Raw genomic sequence first — 21,727 nt, 5'->3', positions numbered from 1 at the left:
CAAAGACCCTGTGAGATAGGTTACTGTAACCTTCTCTCTTTGGGGGCACAGAGACACTAAGAAACTTGTCTAAGATCATCCTCCAGCCAGTGTTCAGTGCCCCAGAGAAAAAGGTGTAAGAATTATTCTTTCGAGGACAGTGTTTTAAGTGGAATTAAAAGAAGTGGATTCAAAAAGCTCTACTGCCAAGGGCTGAAGTCACAAGAACCTGGCTGGTTTTGTTTGTAAGCTAGAGAGACTGGCGCATTTGTATTGTATATGTATTGAAGGGAAGAAGAGAGGGAGGGCAGTGCTCATGGAGAAAGAGGAGAAAACAAAAAGCCATATCCAAACGGGTTGTTTATCACAAATTCAGAAAACACATTTAATGAAATTCAATATTCTTTTCTAATTTAAAATATCCAAACCTACTAACTAGAATTATCAGGATTCTAAATCTTATGTTAACTTTTCCTTCTTTGTTTCCACCTTGGCTTAATCTTGGGGGTTGAGAGACATGTAACTAAAGCTATAAGGAATAAATGACAATTGGATCCAAAAGTCTACAAACTTATATCTATAGTTTTTTGAGATTAACAAGTTTATCTTTTACTAGTTTATCGATTAAGTATCAATTAATGGCAGGTTTTTCAGTTAAGTAAAATATCAGTTAACTGTATATTCAGGCACTTTTTAAATTAGTATCTGTTTGTTTGTAGAATAATCATAAAAGCCCATCCACAGGTTCAATTCTTGGCTTTCTTTATTCACTATTAAAATATCATGCAGAGTTGTCCTTCATGGAACAAGACTGTAACCACAGGAAGTAAGATTGAGTGAATGCATTTGGCATTCACTTTAGGAAATGCCCTTTGCTGGCATTGTCTGTGATCCTATATGTTGAGGGTTTCATCTGGGCTTTTGTGAGGTCTGTGTACTTCTTAAAAACTGAGTCTGTAATTCGTTTGTGCTGCTGGAAGATGGGTATAAATGACACAGTTTTGTGCCTCCGAGATACGAACTTGATTCATGTCTTAAGTGTGATTTGCACTATCTTTCCACTTGTTCTCTTTTCTTAAAAATGATACCCCCTACACACACATATACAAACCCAGCCAGATTTAAGAAAAATGGGAAATACAATGAACTTTTAATGAAAGAGTCTTTGGCGTACAATTTGGTACTTTAGTTCCTTTCTCACTTGAGTGTTAGCTGGTGTCATTTTCTACACTCCTTCATTCTGTCTCTTTCTGGTTCTAGTGACAGATTTCTTGCTTAGATACTGCAACCGCTTACATCCATGGAGACGTCCAGGCTTGTCTTTCCTGTAGCTTCCTAGTGGTTCTTGGCTGATTTCTTGAGGAAGCACCTTTGAATAGAAGAAAAGCATCTTCTCTCTTGTTTACCACTGCCTACTTCTCTGTCCTAAATCCATAAAGCAGAATTAGAAATACAGCCATATATTTCATCTCTGCCTAGAAGGGTATGATGTTGGAAGGCTAATCATGTCCACTCTCTTAAAGGGAAAACTTCTTCCCTAGAATCTTAGATGCTAGCTACTGGCTTAAATATATGGTCTGCTATCTAAACACAGCAATACATTTCATAGTGGTTCAAGTTGCCAGCTATTAACTTCCAGTTTTAACAGTCTGCTTCAGTTAGACTATTTTGTTTAAAAGAGCTTCCTCTTACAGACTTTCCAAAACATAATTTTAGTACAACTTGAGAGTGCTTTTAAGCAGAGACTTAGAGAGGTTTCATCCAACCTGAACATTGCTTTTTTAGAATAAATTTTTGATACTGACTGGCCTATCTCCTCTGGAAAGTAGGAGTTTCCATTTAGGAATGGATCTGGTTGGGTTCCAGGAAGCCATTTTACCCGACTGTTGCTGAGCCCGACAGAACCAGTGCTGCACAGGAGTCACTGGCGTCTCTCGGAGGGCAAGTAGAGCACGACATCAGGGCAGACAGATGCTCCTCAGGTGCTGCATTGTGGCCCTGACAAGTCCTGGTGAGTCTCTGGGCATCTCTGTACCGCGTGGTGAACTTAGGGCTGTGCTTGCAAACAGGTAACCCGAGGATTGGTGCAGGTAGGCAGAGCTCCTGCTCCCTTCGGCCCCAGAGTGGTCAGAACTCCAGTGCCTGTAACCTCATCCCAAGCAGCCTCATCTGTTTACCCTGGAGACATGTGAATTCTGTCATTGTCATATCCGTGAGGGGGAAGAGGTCATGTAGCACTCACTTGGGACTTAAACTCTGTTTTGGATAGGCCACAGGGTGAATAGTTCGCTTTCCCCCATTTATGGGCCTCACAAAACCAAGCATCAAAGGTGTGTTTCAAGGGACCATGACAACATCTCTTAGGGACATGCATTATGACTGGAAACACGCTGTCTGTGAGGACTTAAGCAAATTGAATGAATGAACTATAAATTTGACATGTGGTATTTACCTATTCATGCGATTTTTTGACAGTTTTCTCTCTCTTTTTTAAGTGGAACGAATGATTAAAAAAATACTCTAGGCTAAACGAGTGCAAAGTCATTTAGAAAGTTGCATAGGTCTTTTTATATACAATCATGTATCACTTAACTCAGACATATGTTCTGAGAAATGTGTCCTTAGGCAATTTCGTCATTGTGTGAACATCATAGAGTGTGCTTACATAAACCTAGACGGTACAGCCTACCACACACCTAGGGCGTGTGGCGTAGCCTATTGCTCCTACACTACAAACCTGTACAACGTGTTACCGTACTGTGGACTGTGGGTGGTTGTAACACAGGGGTAAGTATTTGTACATCTAAACATAGAAAAGGTACAGTAAAAATACAGCATTGTAATCTCACAGGACTACTGTCATATATGTCATCCATCTTTGACCAAAACGTCATTACGTGGTGCATGACTGTATTTATTGTTGATTGCCCATGTCCGTCACCAAAAGTAAGCTTCGTGAGTGTGGACTTCGTTTTCTGCTGCTTTCTCACTGCCTGGAAGAACCTGGCACTTAGTAGATCCTTATTATTTGTTGAACAAATGTTAAATGAATTACCATGGCAAGAACTTTCTTAATGTGCTTTCTCTTCCTATGTGTGATTCTTAGAAAGAAGAATTTTATTTTATTAGAACATAATCAGTCTACAGTGGTTTACTTCCTTCCAAATGATACCAGGTGTGCCCTGCCGCCTTTGGAGGTCTGGTATTTTTGTTGGAGTGCAGTCTCTATCTTAAGATCGATTTAAGTTGCATCAGAAAGAAGACTGTCGATATCTACTCTGAACCTCGGGCAGAGAAAGGGGAGCTGTGACATAATTCACATTTTATGCTCAGCTGCCTGAAGAGACACTTATCTTTTCCTTACTTTTCTCTTATCAGAAAATTCATTTTTTGACGCATTTACTTTGGAAGGAAAATTCCAACTTTAGTCATAAGAAGCTGTCAAGAAATCTCCTCTCTTTGCTTAGCCTTTCCAGCAGCTGTGCTCCCTGTGTGAGCGCAGTCAAGGCAATCATTAAAAAATAATAATAAATTATGCTTTTGAAATGGTGCTCAAGTCCTTCATAGCCTTTTCTAACATAGGGAGTTCCCCATCGCCACCCCCATGACACTTGTTGGAAAATACTGGACCAGCACCTGTATCCTCCGGCTTTTGCTGGGTTTTGGAAGACATGTTTTGACCTGTGTAATCAAGTATAATGATGACATATATTTTAATAGGATTATAGTCTGTAATATAATGAGGAAAATGGCTATTTTTCCTTATTTTCTGATTATAATATGTTACACTAAAAGCCTTTGCCATTACTATTTTATTACATTGGGCTGAAGTACAATATATTTTAATATGCTAAAGATAACATCAAGGTTGAAAATTGAGCTCTCTGTGATTTATTCAGAGGTTGACTGTTACTGAATGCATTGAAATGAGTTGCATGAGACAGTGCAGCTAACGATTTATTTGTGTATCTTTTTTTAAGCTAAGCTTGTCATAAATAAGAGCAAATAAATAGCTCTTATAGAATAGTTTGTATTCATTGCTTCAATGAAAACATTGTAAATATGAAACATACGGTCTGCAGTCTCTCTCATTTTTTCTGAAAGCTACTGTTTTGCCTTACATAGCTCAGAATTTTTTTTCAAGTTTTGGCATGCAGGTGGATTTTTTTTTCCCCAAAATCTTTTTGCCTGTTTGGATTTCTAACATTGACTGGCATTTGCAGTGAGTCATTTAGAAACCCACTACTGGACAGATTCCATTGAGATAATTAGTGTGAGAATAACCTAATCTTCTGCAGTAAATGGAACCTTAGCAACACCATCCAGAGGGCCACAAGCACAGTGCCTAGCACATAGTGGGTGCACAAAAAAGGATTGTTGAGGGAACACATGAATAAAAGAATTCCTGAGTCTAGTTCATCCTCTTTGTATCAGTGTCAACACCTACCAGATGCACCCAGCTAGCTTCTAACAGAATTTGTGCTTGAGCTCAGATCTCCTCTCAGTCTTTGTTTTCTTCACTTATTTATCCCTTTGTCCCTTTCTTCAGCAAACATGCTTCACATAGACTGTGCCAGGGATGGCCTGGGAGATGAGGGCATAAGGATGAGTGATTTAGTGCTTGCCCACGGGGTAGCTGAGGGTCAGACACACGGGGTTCGTCCCAGCGCTGTGGTGCCGAATGTGAGAGGGACACACTGGCGCTGGCAGTGCAGAGGAGGAAATGCTTCCAACTCTCTTTTCCATCTTCCCAGTTAGGGTATGTGCAAGGGAAGCATTTTTCCATTATTAAAACAAGGTTAAGAAAGGTTTTGTTCTATTTGGATGAAATTAGTGCTATGCCTGGTTTGGGTTTAAAAGATCTCTTCCCCTTGAACGTATTTTCCAACTTGTAGTAGAGATGTTATGTTTGCGATAGAATATTCTAAGAGAAAAGTTTGTTAACCCCCCTCATGATGGTATTTCTAAACAACACATTTATGACTTCAGCTAGTTGAAAGGTAGTTTTTTGTTCACTTGCTTGGTTGGTTGGCTTTTTGGTGTTGTTGTGTTTTTTTGGGTTTTTTTTCCTTAATATCGTTTTGGGTAAAACAAAGGTTTTCCTTAACTTGTTTAGAATTGTATTGGGAAAATACCAGTTAGGAATGTGATTTTTATTTCTTCCCCATAGATTTGTGGTTTGGTTAACATGTTTTTACTCTCATATTCATGCTATGTTTTCATGTTTACCAGTATAAAAACCTCTGTTTTGTAATTATTTATATTGAGTCCTGCTTTGGGTTAACATCATAGAGGGACTCTTTTTTTTTTTTTCAACAAAATTGTTTTAGTGTTTGTAAAGTACATAAAAATGGTTGAGTGGATTAAGGGAAGTTATGCATATAACTATTTGTCCACATTGAAAATAATATGCCGTACAGTGACATAGCAGAAGATATAAAAAAGTGTTGAAATACTGAGAAAATGTAATACAGGTAGACTTCACATTATACAATAAATCTGCATATGTCCTTTGGGGGCAAATCCAGTCATTGTTTTAAATGAAGAAAAGTTCTTTCTGTAAAAAAAGAGTGTTCCTTCTTGTCGTACTAGATAGCAAGGAAGCAAAAATTATTAGGGTCATATCGAAAGGACTTAGGAGTCAACTTGAAGAAGCTTCCCCTGGGCAATAAATATAATAATAAAGATAGAAATTGCAATTGATTGAAACATATCAATTGTTTAAATTTATATGTTCATAATGGTATTAAAAAACAACCCGATTCAGAGGATGATAGAAACTAGTTCATTATCCTGAAAATTGGTTAATAAAGCATTTGTCCTGCCTTTCCTATATAAACTGTGCCACTGGGTAACCAAGCAGTAAATGAGGAGAAACATCTTTTTATAAATACATTCCAATTAACAAATGAAATTAGAATGATAGAATTAAAATGTAACCATTTTTCAGTCCCTGTCCTATTGAAGTAGTGGATCTAGACATTGAACATCAACAACTGCAAACATTGCAAAAAGAAAGACAACTAGAAATTATCTACCTCCTGATCAAGGAGATTTGTAGTCTTGTCAAAGGATCGTACCCAAGTCTGATTAAGCCTCTAGAACTAACTACCATACAGTCGTTGTTTTTTTCACTTATTTATCCCTTTGTGCCCTCCTTCAGCAAGTATGCTTTACATAGACTGTGCCTGGGATGGCCTAGGTGACGAGAACATAAGGATGAGTGATTTAGTGCTTGCCCACAGAGTAGTTGAGGGTCAGACACACAGAGGATTCGTCCTAGCCCTGTGGTGCCACAGGAAACACAGAGTAAAGAGAAACATATTGAGTTGAACTGCAAGTATGCGATCAGCAAAACCCAGACTGTACAAACTCTATATGTCAAATGGCCCCAGTTCATCCACAGATAAATTGTAAGGAAAAAAGGGGGTGGAGGGGAAGCCTATGGATTAAAAGAAACTTAAAAGACATTCTGGTTTTCTTTAATGGACAAGGCTGTACTAATGCCTGGGATGTTTTGGTGATAACAGTATAAAGAAATGCAAGGGATTATTGTCAAAGTCAGAATAGTGTTTGCCTATAAGGAGAAAGACCGGGATTGCCTGGGACATATGGAAAGTTTTCTGGGTTAGCTGGCAAACTTCAATTTCTTGATCCTGGGTGATAGTGACAAGGGCGGTTGCCTTACAATAATCCACTAAGGTATGTATCTGTTTTGTGCAGTTTTTCTGTGTCTGTGTTTTATTTCCTTTTTTGTTGCTGTTTCTTAAAGAAAGTGATTATCTTAAAATGAGAGGTCATACCCTATGGTATCTTAGAGCTTGGGTCTTAAAACTGAGCACCTTTTTTGATTTATTGGTGGCATCATATTAGTGATGTTTTAAAGAGAGATACAGTTTTTCACCTTTACTGCTTTAAGACAAAAATGTGAGTACACAAGTATTTGGTATATGATCATCAACTCCATGTCAGCATTTGCAGAGCCATTTCTAGGTGGAGGAAATGTACTGAAATTTACTGGAATGATATCCTCTCAGTGTTGAGTCTGGTCCATTAGAGAACAGCATTCTTGTAAATTTTCCTTCTACCCTTAAACTTAGAGAAACATAATTGAAGGGTTGTATGAACAGTGATGAAATGGAGGATTCAGACAAGAAATGGCAATGCAGAATAAGGGTGGAGTGAAGAGAAAATAAATAACTGTGGGGCCAAAGAGATAAAGAAGAGACACTATAGAATGAGAACTTTTTTGTTCATTTTTTATTTTTCCATTTTACTTTTTTTTTTTTGTTTGTTTTTTTGAGGGAAAAGCACCACTGTAAGTATGTGTAAGAAATTGCCCTTCCCTCCTGCGAGAATGCTGAGCAGTTCTAAAATTTGGGGCAGATCTTTAGGCACTAGAAACAGGGCTCAGAGAAGATAAAAGATATTAAAAGTTAGATTTTTGAGAAAGGGAAGAAAAAGGCCAGAATGTCTTAAAATGTCCCGAAATGAGGCTCTACTGATTATTTATCACAAAAACAGGCTTCCTTCTTAAGGAGAAGATGACTCCCTATTTGTGGATTAGAAGTCCTGCCCGGTGGTTTGCCCAGTGTCAGAGCTTTTTCTCGATGAACTTGAGGACGTTCATAGATTTTTCCCCATCAAAGCAGAAGATGTGCCTGAGGACTCCAACAGCCTTTCACCCCAGCAGCTTTTCAGTTGCATCAGTTAAAAACTTGCAGACCATAATGAATGTTTTTGGAGGAAATAAAATGAATGATGCCTGTGCATGTGTTTTAAACATTGTTTATTTTACCAAATAATTTAGATAAATCTTTCTTGAAGAGGAAGAGAAATCACCAGATTTCATTAATAATCTGGAGCTTTTCAGAGGATTTACTTTGAAATACCTCCTCACCAACTTTTCATAAATTAAGCATAAACTTTCTTTGACCTCATCGCACATAATTAAATAGCTGTTAAAGGGTTAAAACCAACTAAAATGCGATTTTTTTATCTCAGTCTCCATTCTCCTGCAAAATTATACAGGAAGTTTGTTTCAGTTCTCAAGCAGGGTAATTACAAGAGACAGTTACATAATTTACAGTTTCAATCTACTTGTCCATAATCATACACTTCCACTTAGTTGTATATACCCCCATGAGTATCTGTGTTGTACTTTGATTTGTAAATGATGATTGCAGTGTGATTGATTCTTTGCAATGTAGCATATTGAATTGATTTTTTAAAAATGAACTTTAGCTGTTAACATGTCTATTTGAGTTCCTGTTATTTACGTAGTTTGTGGTTCTTGCGGCAGCAGTTGCATACCAGTTAACAAATTAAACTCCCAGAGCTTTTTTCTCATTAAATTTGGAAAATGCAATGTCTCTATACAGCTTAACTAGAAAAACGCCTAACTGCCCCAGCACATAGTAGGCATTCAACTGTTGAACACACTACTGAACCCTTCCAATCCTTTTGAAAGATGAATGGAGATTCTTTGATTAATAATGACCATATAATATAAAGGATCATAGGGATAACATTAGTAATATAATGGTAAACCTCTGCTAATATTAATATATTGTTACTGGCGTCTCAACTGTAGCTACTACTAGTATTAGAGAGTCAAGCTGAACAGTGGACAGATAGCAGTTCATTCCAGGGGCTTAGAGAAATGGGTCACCTACTAATTGAAGGGGTAGTAATTGAGTAGTAGTTGATGTCTTTAATACTGCTAGTGATGATATCGCATATGGTTTTGTTTTTCTAATAACTAACATCTACCATAGCCAGTTTGGACTTTAAGATTCCTGTAAGATTAAAGGCTACATGACACCAAATCCACTGGCAAACCAGCCGTTCGCTTGCTTGGCCGCCCCCTCCCACCCCAGCTCCGACATCCAGCATGCATGCATGCTGCACACCTTCAGAGTGGGCTCGGCAGTAACCGTGGGGGGACACAACCTTTATTGCCAGAGGCTTTCTAACTCAAATCCAGTTTGAAAGCATTTGGGAGATAAATAAAAATTAAGTGAAAAGAAAAGTAGCCCAGTGGAGTGGGATTGTTTGTCTAGATAACCTGAGGACAAGTAGAGAGAGTTTCTCTATCTTGCATTTCCAACAGCAGTGGATCAGTCAGATTAGGTGATGGGCTGTGCTTTGATTTTAGAAACTTATCTCAAGGACTGACAGCGTCCCTTTTGAAATGTACTTTGTTTGAAAACAAAGAAAAATTTTAAAGAGATTTGTATTCCCACTTTTTCCTTTCCTCAGTCTTGGTGTATATTTGTGTTTGCTGTGTGAAAGCTCATCATCCAGAATTGGAATGACAACGTGCTTTGTCCTATTTTTGAAAATTACAGCTGGTACGTACACACATACAGACACACACACACACACACACACACACACACACACACACACACACACACACAGTATTTTAGGAGGCTTGTGGGAGAACAAATGGAAAGGCAGGTTGCTCTTCCACCTGTCCTATCTCCCAAGCCTGGTTCTGAAATCAGTGGTGGTATCCACGATGATGTAAATGTGTCCCCTCCCGCCCCTGCTGCCATCATTCTGTGGGGTAGAATTAGACCAGATGACTAGGCACTAGAATGAACTATCTCAGCTGCCCCAGTAGAACCTCAGACCTATAAAAGTGAGTGGAAAAAACCTCAGGTTTTGCTTTTAGTAGTTTATTTAAGGAAATATTCAGTTGCAATGTTTTAGCAACAAGAGAATGGTCTTAACAGGTAAAGCATTTGAAGTACATGCAGTCATTTGCTTGGAGCAGATGCTTTATTTGAAGTGTGTATGTGTTCAATAGACAGTTTGAAATCTTACGACTTTTCAATGGTAAATTCTTATTACCTGGATTTTGTAACTTAGGTGTAAACATTTTATCCAGGTTTCAACTTGGGGACCAAGCCCAAGGGGCAGATATTTAAGATGCTTTTTTGCAGGTGTGAACTGAAGAATTACATTATTTTCTGAAATAGTTTTTCAGATTGAATCTCTAATGTGGACTTTTGCTTATTTATAAGAGGAAATAATTTTAAAATGCCAAATTACTTCATCTTAAAATTTTTTTAAAAAAATTTGTTTTCCCTAAATATCCCAGATTTTAAAAGTGATTTGAACTGTGAAAAATTTAAAAAGGTCAAAGAGGAAGGCCTTACTCTGCATCTCTTTCTAATTTCTGTCGTGCCAAGGCCATGGCGCTGGTACTTTAGCATTACCTAATGAAAACGCCTCTGAATGACGAATCAGAGCTTTACTTAGGTTTGTAATAGGTAATGGACTTCATGAGCAGTTCGGTTACTTCCCGATATATTTAAGTAGACATGTTTTTAAAAGTTCTTGCCTTCCCCAAACGATTCTAGTTTGGGCATAAGGGATATTGTCAGAGTAGAACATCTCTCATTCCATGATCTGATCATTTTGTGTGTGTGTGTGTCATTGGTGCCTCATTTTCCTCAGAAGGAAATTGATGGACTGAATCTATTTCGTAGTTGGTCATCTTCTTAGAAAAATGTTATTATTCTAATACCCTAGACCAGGACCTTCCTTGTGGTGACACACCCTACACTAACAAATACTCCTCAGTAGAGTGTTTAAATGAACTCTCCCTGAAGTATATCACAGCGTTCTCTTTTCAAGTGTCCGTCTTTCTCCCTAGCCTCACCTCGTAGTGTGTCCATTCCTCCAATATTTACCTTCTGCTCGGATCTCTCATGAGGCACCACTGCTACCACCACAGTCCTTTGGGGTGGCAAAAATGGAGAAGTGGGATTGGTGCTGCACCCCCTTTCATGTTCTGGCCTAAGTGTAGTCCCCAAGGCCCTTTCCTTAATGTAACCCATAATATATCTGAAACCAGACTGGCCTGAGATAGGCAAGAGCTGAGGTTGGGTGGGACACAGATATCTGTAGTTTTTTAAAGCCCCCAAGAGATTCAAATGCGCAGCCAGAGTTGAGAACTAGAGCATAGGAAAGGGAGCAATGAAGAGAGGCATTCTCAACCAAATTCCGTTAACAGTTGTAAAGATACCGCTGACTCATCTGTGAAGTGTGGCTGTCTCACAGGGCTTTGCCTCTGGCCCTCAGCCTGCCTCCACGCAGCAGGTGCCGCCCTGGCCACCCGCCAGCTCAGGAGCACATTCATGGATGTTCACATTCCTCAACACTAGGGCATCATGGTGGGGGCTCGGGGAGTCCCTTTTCCTGCAGCCTGATGCCCTACTTGTGAATTCATTTCCTATCTAAGTGTCTGCCTTTTCCTTGAGTGACTGACACACAGAATGACCACCCCCTTCAAAGGAGTCCACACCTACCCACAGAACCATGGAAACCATCTGGTAAATCCCAGCATGGTCTGTAAGCTCATGCACGTGCACGTACCACGCAGCACCAGGGGTGTCATGCCCCTACCGTACACCTTCCACTGCAAGGAGTTGAAGGAGGACCGTTCTTCTCTGGACTGGTCTTGGGGGCTGGGGGGAAATTCAGTAAGAAAGACCAGTGGCCCCTTCCGTATAATTGAGGAAGAGCTCGGCACTGGAGTGGTCTGCTAGGAGCTTGTGGGGTCTTTGGAGAAGAGAGATCTAAGAGAGAGGAGAGAGGCTTAGAAGATCAGACTGGTATGTGACCCAGGGTGGTCAGCCTTCCTTCCCTGAAGACCTGCTGTCTCTACTTTCTGGCTCAGGACATTTTCCCAGCGACACGATTGAGTCTTCTAGAACATTTGGGTCTTTCTTTCATCTGCTGCAGCCCTAAGCAGTCATTGTTTTCCTGGTTTGGTGGGCTTGCTGTTTCCTAAGGGTAGTCTTTGAAGTTGACTTAAGGACCAAAGGGAATTTGCGGGCACAGAACTGTGCTTGCTGGGAATTTTCAGTCGCCAGTTTTTTGAGACCATTCCTGAAGCATTTTTTTTTCATCGCTTCTTTCTTTAATTAAATTTATATTTGGGTGGTTAGCTGTGGTGGGGGAGGAAGGCAGGCTGGGATGGGGGAGAACTTCTGAGACAATGGAATGGTTTTCAGGTGCCTCAGGCAAAGTTAGCTCTTCTCAGCCTGACTCTCCAGAGCAGTCTATCTCCTTCCTTCTGCCCAAATTTTATTTCTTTTCCTTACATTAAAGATATTTAGTCACCCAAATGAACACTTTGAGATTTTATTCATTATGTTAAATAATAATAATAGTAATACAGTAATGGGTTACTGTAATATGCCAAGCACTGTTCTACGTGTTTTGTATTCATTCTTACAACAACTGTAAGAGATAGGTACGATTATTATTCGCATGTTATGGATGAGGGATCTGAAGCACAGAGAGGTTAAATAAGGCCACACAGCTGGTTACATGGTGGACCCCAGATTCCATTCCAGGCAGTCTGGCTCCAGAGTATTAACCAATCTCTAGCGCCTCTTTTGATCTGTCATCCCGTATTCAATATATGACATTGTTTTAGAATACCTGTGGCCTCTTTGCACAACTTTTAAATATTCTTCTCATCTTTTATTTAATGCACATGGTCTCAAAGTATGGTCCAGTGAGTCCACAAAGTCATAACTATTTTGAAAGTAATACTAAGGTACTATTTTCCTTTTTACTTTCATTCTTTCATGAGTGTACAGTGGAATTTTCCAGAAATTTCATGACCTATAATATCACAACACACTGAATACCAAAGCAGATGTGAAAATCTAGCTGTCTTCTCTTAAGCCAGAAGTTGAAGAGATTTGCAAACGTGTAAAACAATGCCACTCTTTTCACTATTTTGTTTATATTTTAGAAAATGTAGGGGTTTTTTCCCATAAAAAATTGTTACTATATAATGGGGTTATTGTTTTTTAAATGAATTAATAAATATTTGACAGATTGCTCAGTTGAATCAATAAATAAGCTCTTATAAGCAAAAAGCTCTTCAGGTCCTGAGACCAAAATGTTTGAGAACCACCAATTTAATGTATAAACCATTGCTAGTCAAGTGTGGTCCAAGTGTGGCATAGGAAGTTGTTATTATAGAATACAGACTCTCAGGCCCCACTCCAGACGTACTAAATCAGAATCCATGTTGCTAGCAAGAGGTGGTTTGTGTGCACAATGAAAGTCAAGAAGCACAGGCATAGAACATATGGAATGAAATAATTTGGCTAGTCAGTGACCTCTAGCTAAATTTCAGTCTGGTGGGTCTTGGGAGATTCCATTCTCCAGTTCCCCACCACCAAGAAGCTGGGTGAGGTCTCACCTATTTGAGATTCTTCAGTCCTGTGTCTTAAATGGCTCTCCCTTCTTCACAAAGAGGTTTCACATCCTCATCAAAGCCAGCTGCTCCAGGGCAGGGTTTATAGCAGTGGTCCTCAAACCTGTGTACATCAGAGTCACCTGGGGGGCTTGTTAAAGCACAGCTGCTGGGTCCTGTCCCCAAAGATTCTGATTCAGTGGGTCTGAGAATTTATAGTTGTAGCAAGTTTCCAGGTGATGTTGATGCTGCAGATCTGGGGACCACACTTTGGGATCTTGCCAGGCAATATTTATCCAAATTATTATATAATCACGTCAGGCCCATGGAACCTGTGGGAGAGATGCCTTAAACTTCCACAGTTTCTAACCAAATCTCTTAAAATATAAAAATATCTGAAAAGTTAGAAATTTCCACTTTTGCCAGGGAGATATCTATATCTTTTAATAAATGGAAAACAGTAAGATTTCAGGCAGGTCCCACAGGTCATTTAGAACACTGTTGTTCTCTTAAAATGATGTGAGAGCTAAGGCTCTCCTTCTGCACTAATTGCAAAATCACCACAAAATTTAAACAAGAAGACCTAAATAGTTTGTCAAGTTCATTTGTCACTACGTAAACTGATAACATGCCATTCATCCACTTGGTCACAGTGCCGCTTCCCTGCAGAAACCAGTAACAGATGAGCATAGACCAGTGAATTGCTGTCTCCAAGCACAAGATAACATGGTTAGAGTCATCAGATTTCCTCTGCTCAAAAGCTGCCATAAATCCCTGGCCTGGTGTCTGTTCCCAGGCTTGCAAAACCAGTGCTGTCGACTGATGCAGACCTTTCAGCAGGATTTGCTGAGCTAAACAGGTGTCTGATGAAAAGTGTGTAATCCTCGAAGATTATCATCCCCTAAAAGCAGCCGGTGACCCCGAACTCACATAATCCAGACAGATGGGAGTTGGGAGTGAGTAGCTTGCCAAAGTTTATACTTTCGTATTGAGGAGGTTCGTATGGTTTGGTTCCAGGTGGTAGAAGATGGAGATGTGCGAGGGTGAGGGTGGCTGCCCTTGTTGGGGGATGTCCTTATCCACATCCACCGTTGCCTGAGAACATTATTCCACTTCCGGTCCATCTAGTCTCTTGAATACCACTAGTTTAAAAGGAAGCAATTTTCATATTAAATGAGGGTTAACCTTGCAGTTATTATGCTGGGAGTTAAATTTAATTTGGGAATTTGGGTCTGCAAAAACAAATCTTGACCTTGTCTGGATAGTTCCTTATCCTAATGGATCTGCCTACATGAAGGCAAATCTCTACCACTTTGTTTTCCTCCCCCTGGGAGGGATTTAACCGCTTTGAACTCCAGGGAATTCTCTTACTACAAGTAGGTCAGCTTTAACAGAGATGAGATACATTTGGGCTCCATGCAGTACAGCTTAGAAATGCTTACTTTTTGTAGACATCACTTTATTCTTCCTGCCCCTTTAAGCAAACACCTTGGTAATCTTTTGAATTAAGTCTGTGGCCCACACACTGCAACTCCAAGCTCACCGTCCGCAGGATAAGTAGTTCCAATGAAGCCAAAGAGGAAGCCAGCTCTTGCTAGGATCAGGATAGTTGATGTGGGTAAGGGGTTTATGGGCCACTCAGTTTTCAATTACAAGACTCCCACTCACAGTAAGTGCTGTTCGCCAGCACCTGGCTCGCAGACAAGTTCAAGGGAATAATTTCACCAGCGATTAATTATACTGCAGCTACTGGGATTTGTCCTCCAAACATCACTTTGTTTTCCATCTGAAACAGCCAGGCTTCCCCAGGGATAGTTGAGATTTTTCTGATTGAAAGTATCCTGAGTTAAGGAGAAGTGTTAGTGCATCATGGGAATCTATTCACCAGCGGTGTATTGTACTTGTTTCAGATGCTTCAGGATAATACACCCGGCTTCCAAGATAAGTGCTTTTTATTTCCCTGCATCTTAGATCAATTATTTGGAATCTTTTTGGTAAGTTAAATTTAAGAGCTGTAACTTAAACCACCACATCTCTATAATTACTTGCTAAGTAAAATGTTCTTACCAAAATTATTCTTTTAATGGGCTATATCATAATTATGCTTTGAAGAGCCTGGAAAAAGTAGGAAGAAACAAAACATCCCATGCTATGAAGGTCAGAGTAGTGAAGTGCTACCAGCTGCAGCTTCTTTGAGGGGAAGTTCCTACTGCAGGTAAAATTGGAACTGTCTTCCATGGACCTAGTGCACAAATGGAGTAGGGTAGACATGACGAACACTTTTCTCCTAAGCTGTGTGGTGTAACATATTACAAGTGATTTCACTTAACTCGTAAGGAATCAGACATCCTTGCTCATTTTGAGTGTTCTGATGGGTTCTATTTAGACCCCAAACTTTCTCTTTCAGGAGCAGACTCTGTGGACTTACAAATGGCTCTTAGTGTAAGTGTCAGTTCCTTCCACAAGTTGTAAGTTCCTTCTTTATCCTAATGGATCTGTCTACATAAAGGCAACTCTCTGGAGAGGAGAAGGAAAAACTCCCTGCAGGCGGTGGCCTTGTGTGGCCTGCAGTGTTGGTGCATGCCATTCCTGAAAGCCCACCTGCTGTGTTCTGATGGGAGCCTGGGTTTGCATTTGTTCCTCCCTAGCACCCAGGAAAACGTCACCTCCTGGCAGGTGTTGCAACATCCCTGCTTCCTTCCAGCCTTTCCTAGCACAGTACAAGGGCATTTTCTGGGACAGAACAGTGGGCTCAGTGGACCCAAGCTCGTCAGGGCTCATCACCCTGCTGCCACCTCTCCTGTCCTCCTTAGGCCCCAGGACTCTTCCGTGGCAGTATCAGTCACAGACTGCAGTGTGCGTCCAAGGCAGCATCCCAGGAGACAGCCACTTAACATGGTAGGAGTAGCAGGTGCCAAAAGGTTTATGCCTAAATGCTCCCCACAGACCACAAATTGCCTGCTAGTTTGAGCCTAACCTGTTAAGGCTCCTGATAAGGTGTATCTGTACGACTTCAGGGCGTGAAAACGGGAACAGCTGTGTAAAGTATGGTTTTTCGGGATTCTGGCTGCTTCCTCTTTCCGTTGTAGGGATTGTGGGAAGGGAAGACAGAACAAAGAAACACACGTGCTTGCTGGGTAAGGTAGCCCACCGTAGTGGGGGACGTAGGGTAGCAAAGGCATTTTCCACCTTCCAAACACTTTGCTTGTACAGAAATCTTTCCACTAGACTGAGGGTAGGGGATCTGTCCCCAACTGTGGGGTTCACATAAGTACCAGTGAGGGCTTGGGGACTTTAGCAGTCACTGCAGGGGACTTTTAATTGTGGGATCTCGTGGACAAAAGGGGATAGTTCCATATCGATGGTTCTATGGTTCTCTCCCCCCAGGAATACAGAGATGGGGCCCCCAGCTGACTGAGTACATTTCTCAGCATGTGCCAAGCACTTAGGAGGCAGGTGACGGATGTGCCAATTATCTGTATTCTGAGGTCTGGGCTCGCTTCATACTCTAGCAACAGAGAGAGCTCTTCTCTATGTTGACAGGACACAATATGGGCTGGCTTTGGCACAGTGGCCATCGATGTTAGCATTCCTGACACACTGCTATTGAAAGGCTCAGTCTGCAGCCGAATTACGTGTCGACAGTGGTTTGACTGTAAAATGGTGTGGTGCTTGTTTGCATTCAGTCAAATACTTTGCACTTAAACATGAATTAAAGAGACAAATAAGTCAAAAGACTTCAGCAAAACCTAAAGTTAAATTTATGCCTATTCTTTATAATGGCATTCAGATTAAAGCCATCAAAATGCAAAATGCTGTGATTATACCCCTCTAGGGTTCAGGTTGGATTTCTCGTTCTATATTTCTACATCACTGTATTTGCAGTGATTTTGAAAGGCAGGAGAATGCATCAGAGGCATTGATTTCTTCTTTAACAAAAAAACTAAAATTGAGAAAATTCTTGAGAATGCAGCCATTTTGGAAATGTAGATAAAGAAGAAAAATGCTGAAGATTTGGGTGGTTTACAGAGCAGCATGATTTTGTAATTGCTGCCACCTACTGTATGTGGTTGATGTTTGTTTAAATTTAGGAAGTTCATGGAGGTGAGGCTGTTGAAATAGATAATTAGAGCAAGGTAGACATCATTAGTTTATAGCATTTCTTCTCTACTCCATAAGTGGCTCTTAATTACTGAGAGAGCCGCCAGCCTTCATTCATTACCTTCAAGTGGATTTAAGGGTTTTTGTTTGTTTGTTTTGTTTTGTTTTGTTTTGTTTTTTCATTTTAAAGTTCCTTTGCCAAGGAGCCTTCACAGTAATGGTGTAGAATGTGTTCAAAGCTTAACATGCTTGAGGACTTTTCTGAGCATACATGAAATAGGTTGTTCTGAGGAGTTTTGTTTTGTTTTGTTTTGTTTTAATTTGTAGGAGCAACATTCTGAGGTTGGATTATAAATTAATTTCTGTGAAAGAGGTGAAAATAGCACTAGTGGAATTGATGTGAGTTGCAGCAGTTGACTTGAAAGACATTCTTTTATTAGTCCTAAAACAAAGCTTCACATCAGCCCGCTAGTTAAATGTAACAAGCAATATAGACTCTGAATCAACAGAGGCCCTTCTCTTTTATTAAGACCCAGCTGTCAAAGGGTCATTAGGTCCTTCCTGTGGAAAACAACTTGCCCATTAATGTTTGGGGTGGTCCCTCGACAGGATTTCTGAGTAAGTGCCTGACATTTAGTTTTTGAAAGAATCTGAAGCTGGTGGGAAACTTGGTTGTTGAGACTTACCAGAAGTAACGTCTTCAACCTTAGCTTTTACTCTTTGTTAAATATGTCACGTGTGTGTTTGGGATGTTGCCGCTGGCTGTGTGAATTGTCTTATAGTGCCACTGTAAAACGTTCAGAAGCATAAACTTCATGGAGATCAAATCGTTGTACCTGGGAAGAGGCTGCAGACATAAAATGAATTTGCTTCTCTGGTGTGATGTTTTCACCTTGTTGCTACTCATATTATTTCTAGTGGCTCCTGGTCCAAGCTCTGGGGATGCCACAGTGAGGTGGACTTTTGGTTTTTTCTGCCTTAGGTTATTTGCTTTCTAGAAGAGAAGGCCAAGCAGGGTCTCCTGAAAAGCCACTCTCTGATCTGGGTCGTCTCTCCTACCTGGCCTATTGGAAGAGTGTCATCTTAGAATATCTCTACCACCACCATGAGCCGCACATCAGCATCAAGGCCATCAGCAGAGCTACGGGCATGTGCCCACACGACATTGCCACCACTCTGCAGCACCTCCACATGATCGACAAGAGAGACGGCAGGTGAGCACTGGGACCCTGGGCTGCCTTTCAAGCATCCCACACCAGACAGGGTCCCTGGAGGTTAGGTACCATTCATTCTAGTTAAAGAGAAGAGGTTCCCTAACAGTATTATTGTTTTTTTTATTTTATTTATTTATTTTTCTTTAAGACAGAGTGTCACTTTGTTGCCCTGGCTAGAGTGAGTGACATGGCGTCAGCCTAGCTCACAGCAACCTCAAACTCCTGGGCTTAAGCGATCCTACTGCCTCAGCCTCCCGAGTAGCTGGGACTACAGGCATGCGCCACCATGCCCGGCTAATTTTTTCTATATATATTTTAGTTGGCCAGATAATTTCTTTCTATTTTTAGTAGAGACGGGGTCTCACTCTTGCTCAGGCTGGTCTCGAGCTCCTGACCTCAAGCAATCCACCCGCCTCGGCCTCCCAGAGTGCTAGGATTACAGGCGTGAGCCACCACGCCTGGCCTCCCTAACAGTATTATTAAAACTTTTCTCCTTAAAAGAAAACATGAAATGACGCCCTTTTGCAGGTTGTATTTCAATTTGCTGTACTCTTTCCTTGATGTGCTTTCTGATTTTTCCTAGCACAGGCAATATTAGTGCTAGCATATGTCACTACATGAAGGTGAAATGAAATTTCAGCTTTTAATTGCACTTTATTCTGCCTTATCACATTACAGATTTGTCATCATTAGAAGGGAAAAGTTGATATTGGGCCACATGGAAAAGCTGAAAACCTGTTCCCGAGCCAATGAACTTGATCCAGAGAGTCTGAGGTGGACCCCAATTTTAATTTCTAATGCTGCAGTTTCTGAAGAAGAGCGAGAAGCTGAGAAAGAGGTAATGATTGTCTTTATTATTCTAAGTTGTGTAACTTCAATCTTGTAGCATTCTTAAGCTAAGAAAGTCATTAACATCATTGTCAAAAGCTTCGTTATGTAGAGATAGCTTGTGAAATGATATGGCACTAATTTATTCCAACTGAGGTTGCATGGTAAGACATGATAATTTTATTGAATTGAGTATGAAAAATGAAACATTTATCATTGATCACAAAGCAGTGTTTTTCACTACTGAGAGCATGTAATCAGATCAGATTTGATGTTGAGCTCCAAGGCTGCAATGTCAATCGATTCTTTGTGTTTATGAACTTGCTTAAAGTGCTCCATGCCAGTGAGCATGTAATGTAGTGATAAAGGACTCAAATCAATTCGCTGCATCATTAATACTGCTAAATATCCCATGAAACCCAATCTTCTTTGATTTGTTATCCTAACTGATGTGAAAGGGTCCTGAGATGGTGCAGCTGGAATTTGCGTGGCTGGCTGACTGTCCTGATCAGAACTGACTCAGGGGCCCTGGCCATTGATCTGTAGAGGCTCTGGCTGCGTAGCTGCCCTCTCACCAGCCGCCATTTTTACCCTCCCCCTGTAGGCTGAGCGGCTGATGGAACAAGCGAGCTGCTGGGAAAAGGAGGAGCAAGAGATCCTGTCATCTAGAGCTAACAGTAGGCAATCACCTGCAAAAGTACAATCGAAAAATAAATACTTGCATTCCCCGGAGAGCCGGCCAGTCGCAGGGCAGCTGATGGAGCTGTCTAAAGAGAGCAGTGAAGAAGAGGAGGAGGAAGAGGAGGAAGAAGATGAAGAAGAGGAGGAGGAGGAGGAGGAGGAAGAAGAGGATGAGGAGGAGGAAGAAGAAGAGGAAGAGGAAGAAGAAAATATTCAGAGCTCTCCCCCACGATTGACTAAACCACAGTCAGTTGCCATAAAGAGAAAGGTATGTGTCTGTTTAGATTTTCAGTCTGAGTCACTTTCAATCAAATCCTATTTGTCATTGCAAACATTCTATCTATTAGTATCTGTTTCACTCTCTTTTCTTTAGATGTAGTTTATGTGTATCCAGTCCCACTGATCGTATATCATAATCGTTTATCTTACCGTCATGATTGTGTTTACTTTTTGAGGTTTGTTAGTGCTATGACAGGAAACCAGGGACAGGCCAGCTTCCTAGTCTAGTAGTCACTGCCACCTGCTGGCCTGCAGGAGTAGAGTAAGTCGGGTTTTAGGAACAGAAAGGGGCCCCAGAGAGCACTTAAACCACACTTCAAGACCTAGAGAGGCCAGGAGACTTGTCCAAGGTAACCTGACTCATTAGAGACTGAACCAGAACCACGTGAGCACTCAAGACGCCAAGCCCACTGCTCCTGATGCTGTTTCTTTGTCTCGTTCTTGCCATAGAATGGCTACAATGTGTTTTAGACCCTTGATTTTGACAGTGATAGTTTGCATTGGTGGCCAACTACCCATTACTGAAATTCCTCATATCTGAATAGTATGGTAGTTTGTCTAGATTTGCCCTATCATCTCCAGAGGCACAGAAAGAGAAGAATTGATTTTGTCTTTAGGTAATTGCTCACCCAGATATGATCTTTGTCCTCGGTCTCTGTCTGGGACATAGAGAGGGGCTAAATACTGTTAGTATAGCCAAGACCAATAGATAACACAGTCCATGATAAGGCTGTGCCCCAAGGCCACCCAGCACAGCGTCTGTCACGGAACTTGCTGTTCTAACTCCCAGCCCAGTGTTCTTTCTTCTGAGCCTGGCAGTCTCCTAGTGGAGGGTATCTGTGGGGAGGTGACAGAAAGGAGCATCCCATAAAGTAGACTGCAGGCTTATGAATAATGTTTTAATTCCTTACAAGGAGAATACATTCATGTATTATGTATATAACAAAAGAAACTTGTTCTAAAAACATCAAAAACCAGAATTATCCAAGGCACAATGTGGGCTACTGCCATGTAAATGGACTTGACCTAAAGAAAGTCAGTTCTTCACATTGGTTACACTCATGTTTAAGAAAATTCTAGTGGATTGGGGAGGGCAGGCAGGCTGGAGGGATTCATAACTATAAATGGTAAATTACAGAATACAATTAACAGGCTCACATGTGTTCTTTGGTCAACGTTCAGAGCATTAAACATTCAGAGTGTTAAAAAGACAATAATTCTTGGATACAGTTTACCTGGAGGTTGGCATTTAACCAAGCATATGGAACCCTCTTTGCAGTGTATTTTCAACAATTTGGGGGTGGGGGCAACAATTATTGACAGATTACGTTTTAGCAGCAAATCTACCTGTTATTCCTCTGAATTTTGTATCATTAAATACTTTTTTGCTTGGGAAAATACTTTATAATTACAA

General features: G+C 40.7%; 1 protein-coding gene across 6 annotated transcripts in view; it reads left to right on the top strand.

The window, feature by feature from the left end:
• The window catches only part of KAT6B (lysine acetyltransferase 6B), a 192,887-nt gene that overhangs the window by 163,444 nt on the left and 7,716 nt on the right, over positions 1-21,727 (top strand). For all 6 annotated transcript variants that reach the window (XM_045568938.1, XM_045568937.1, XM_045568940.1 and 3 more), the window contains 3 exons: positions 18,294-18,525; positions 19,204-19,363; positions 19,958-20,302. In XM_045568938.1, coding sequence (XP_045424894.1) covers positions 18,294-18,525; positions 19,204-19,363; positions 19,958-20,302 — 737 coding nt within the window. The remainder of the gene's footprint in view (positions 1-18,293; positions 18,526-19,203; positions 19,364-19,957; positions 20,303-21,727) is intronic.

This window comes from Lemur catta, chromosome 14 (assembly GCF_020740605.2).
Source record: "Lemur catta isolate mLemCat1 chromosome 14, mLemCat1.pri, whole genome shotgun sequence".
Taxonomy (NCBI): Eukaryota; Metazoa; Chordata; class Mammalia; order Primates; family Lemuridae; genus Lemur; species Lemur catta.
The sequence above is the reverse complement of the archived record's forward strand: the minus strand, read 5'-3'. Positions and strand labels throughout refer to the sequence as shown.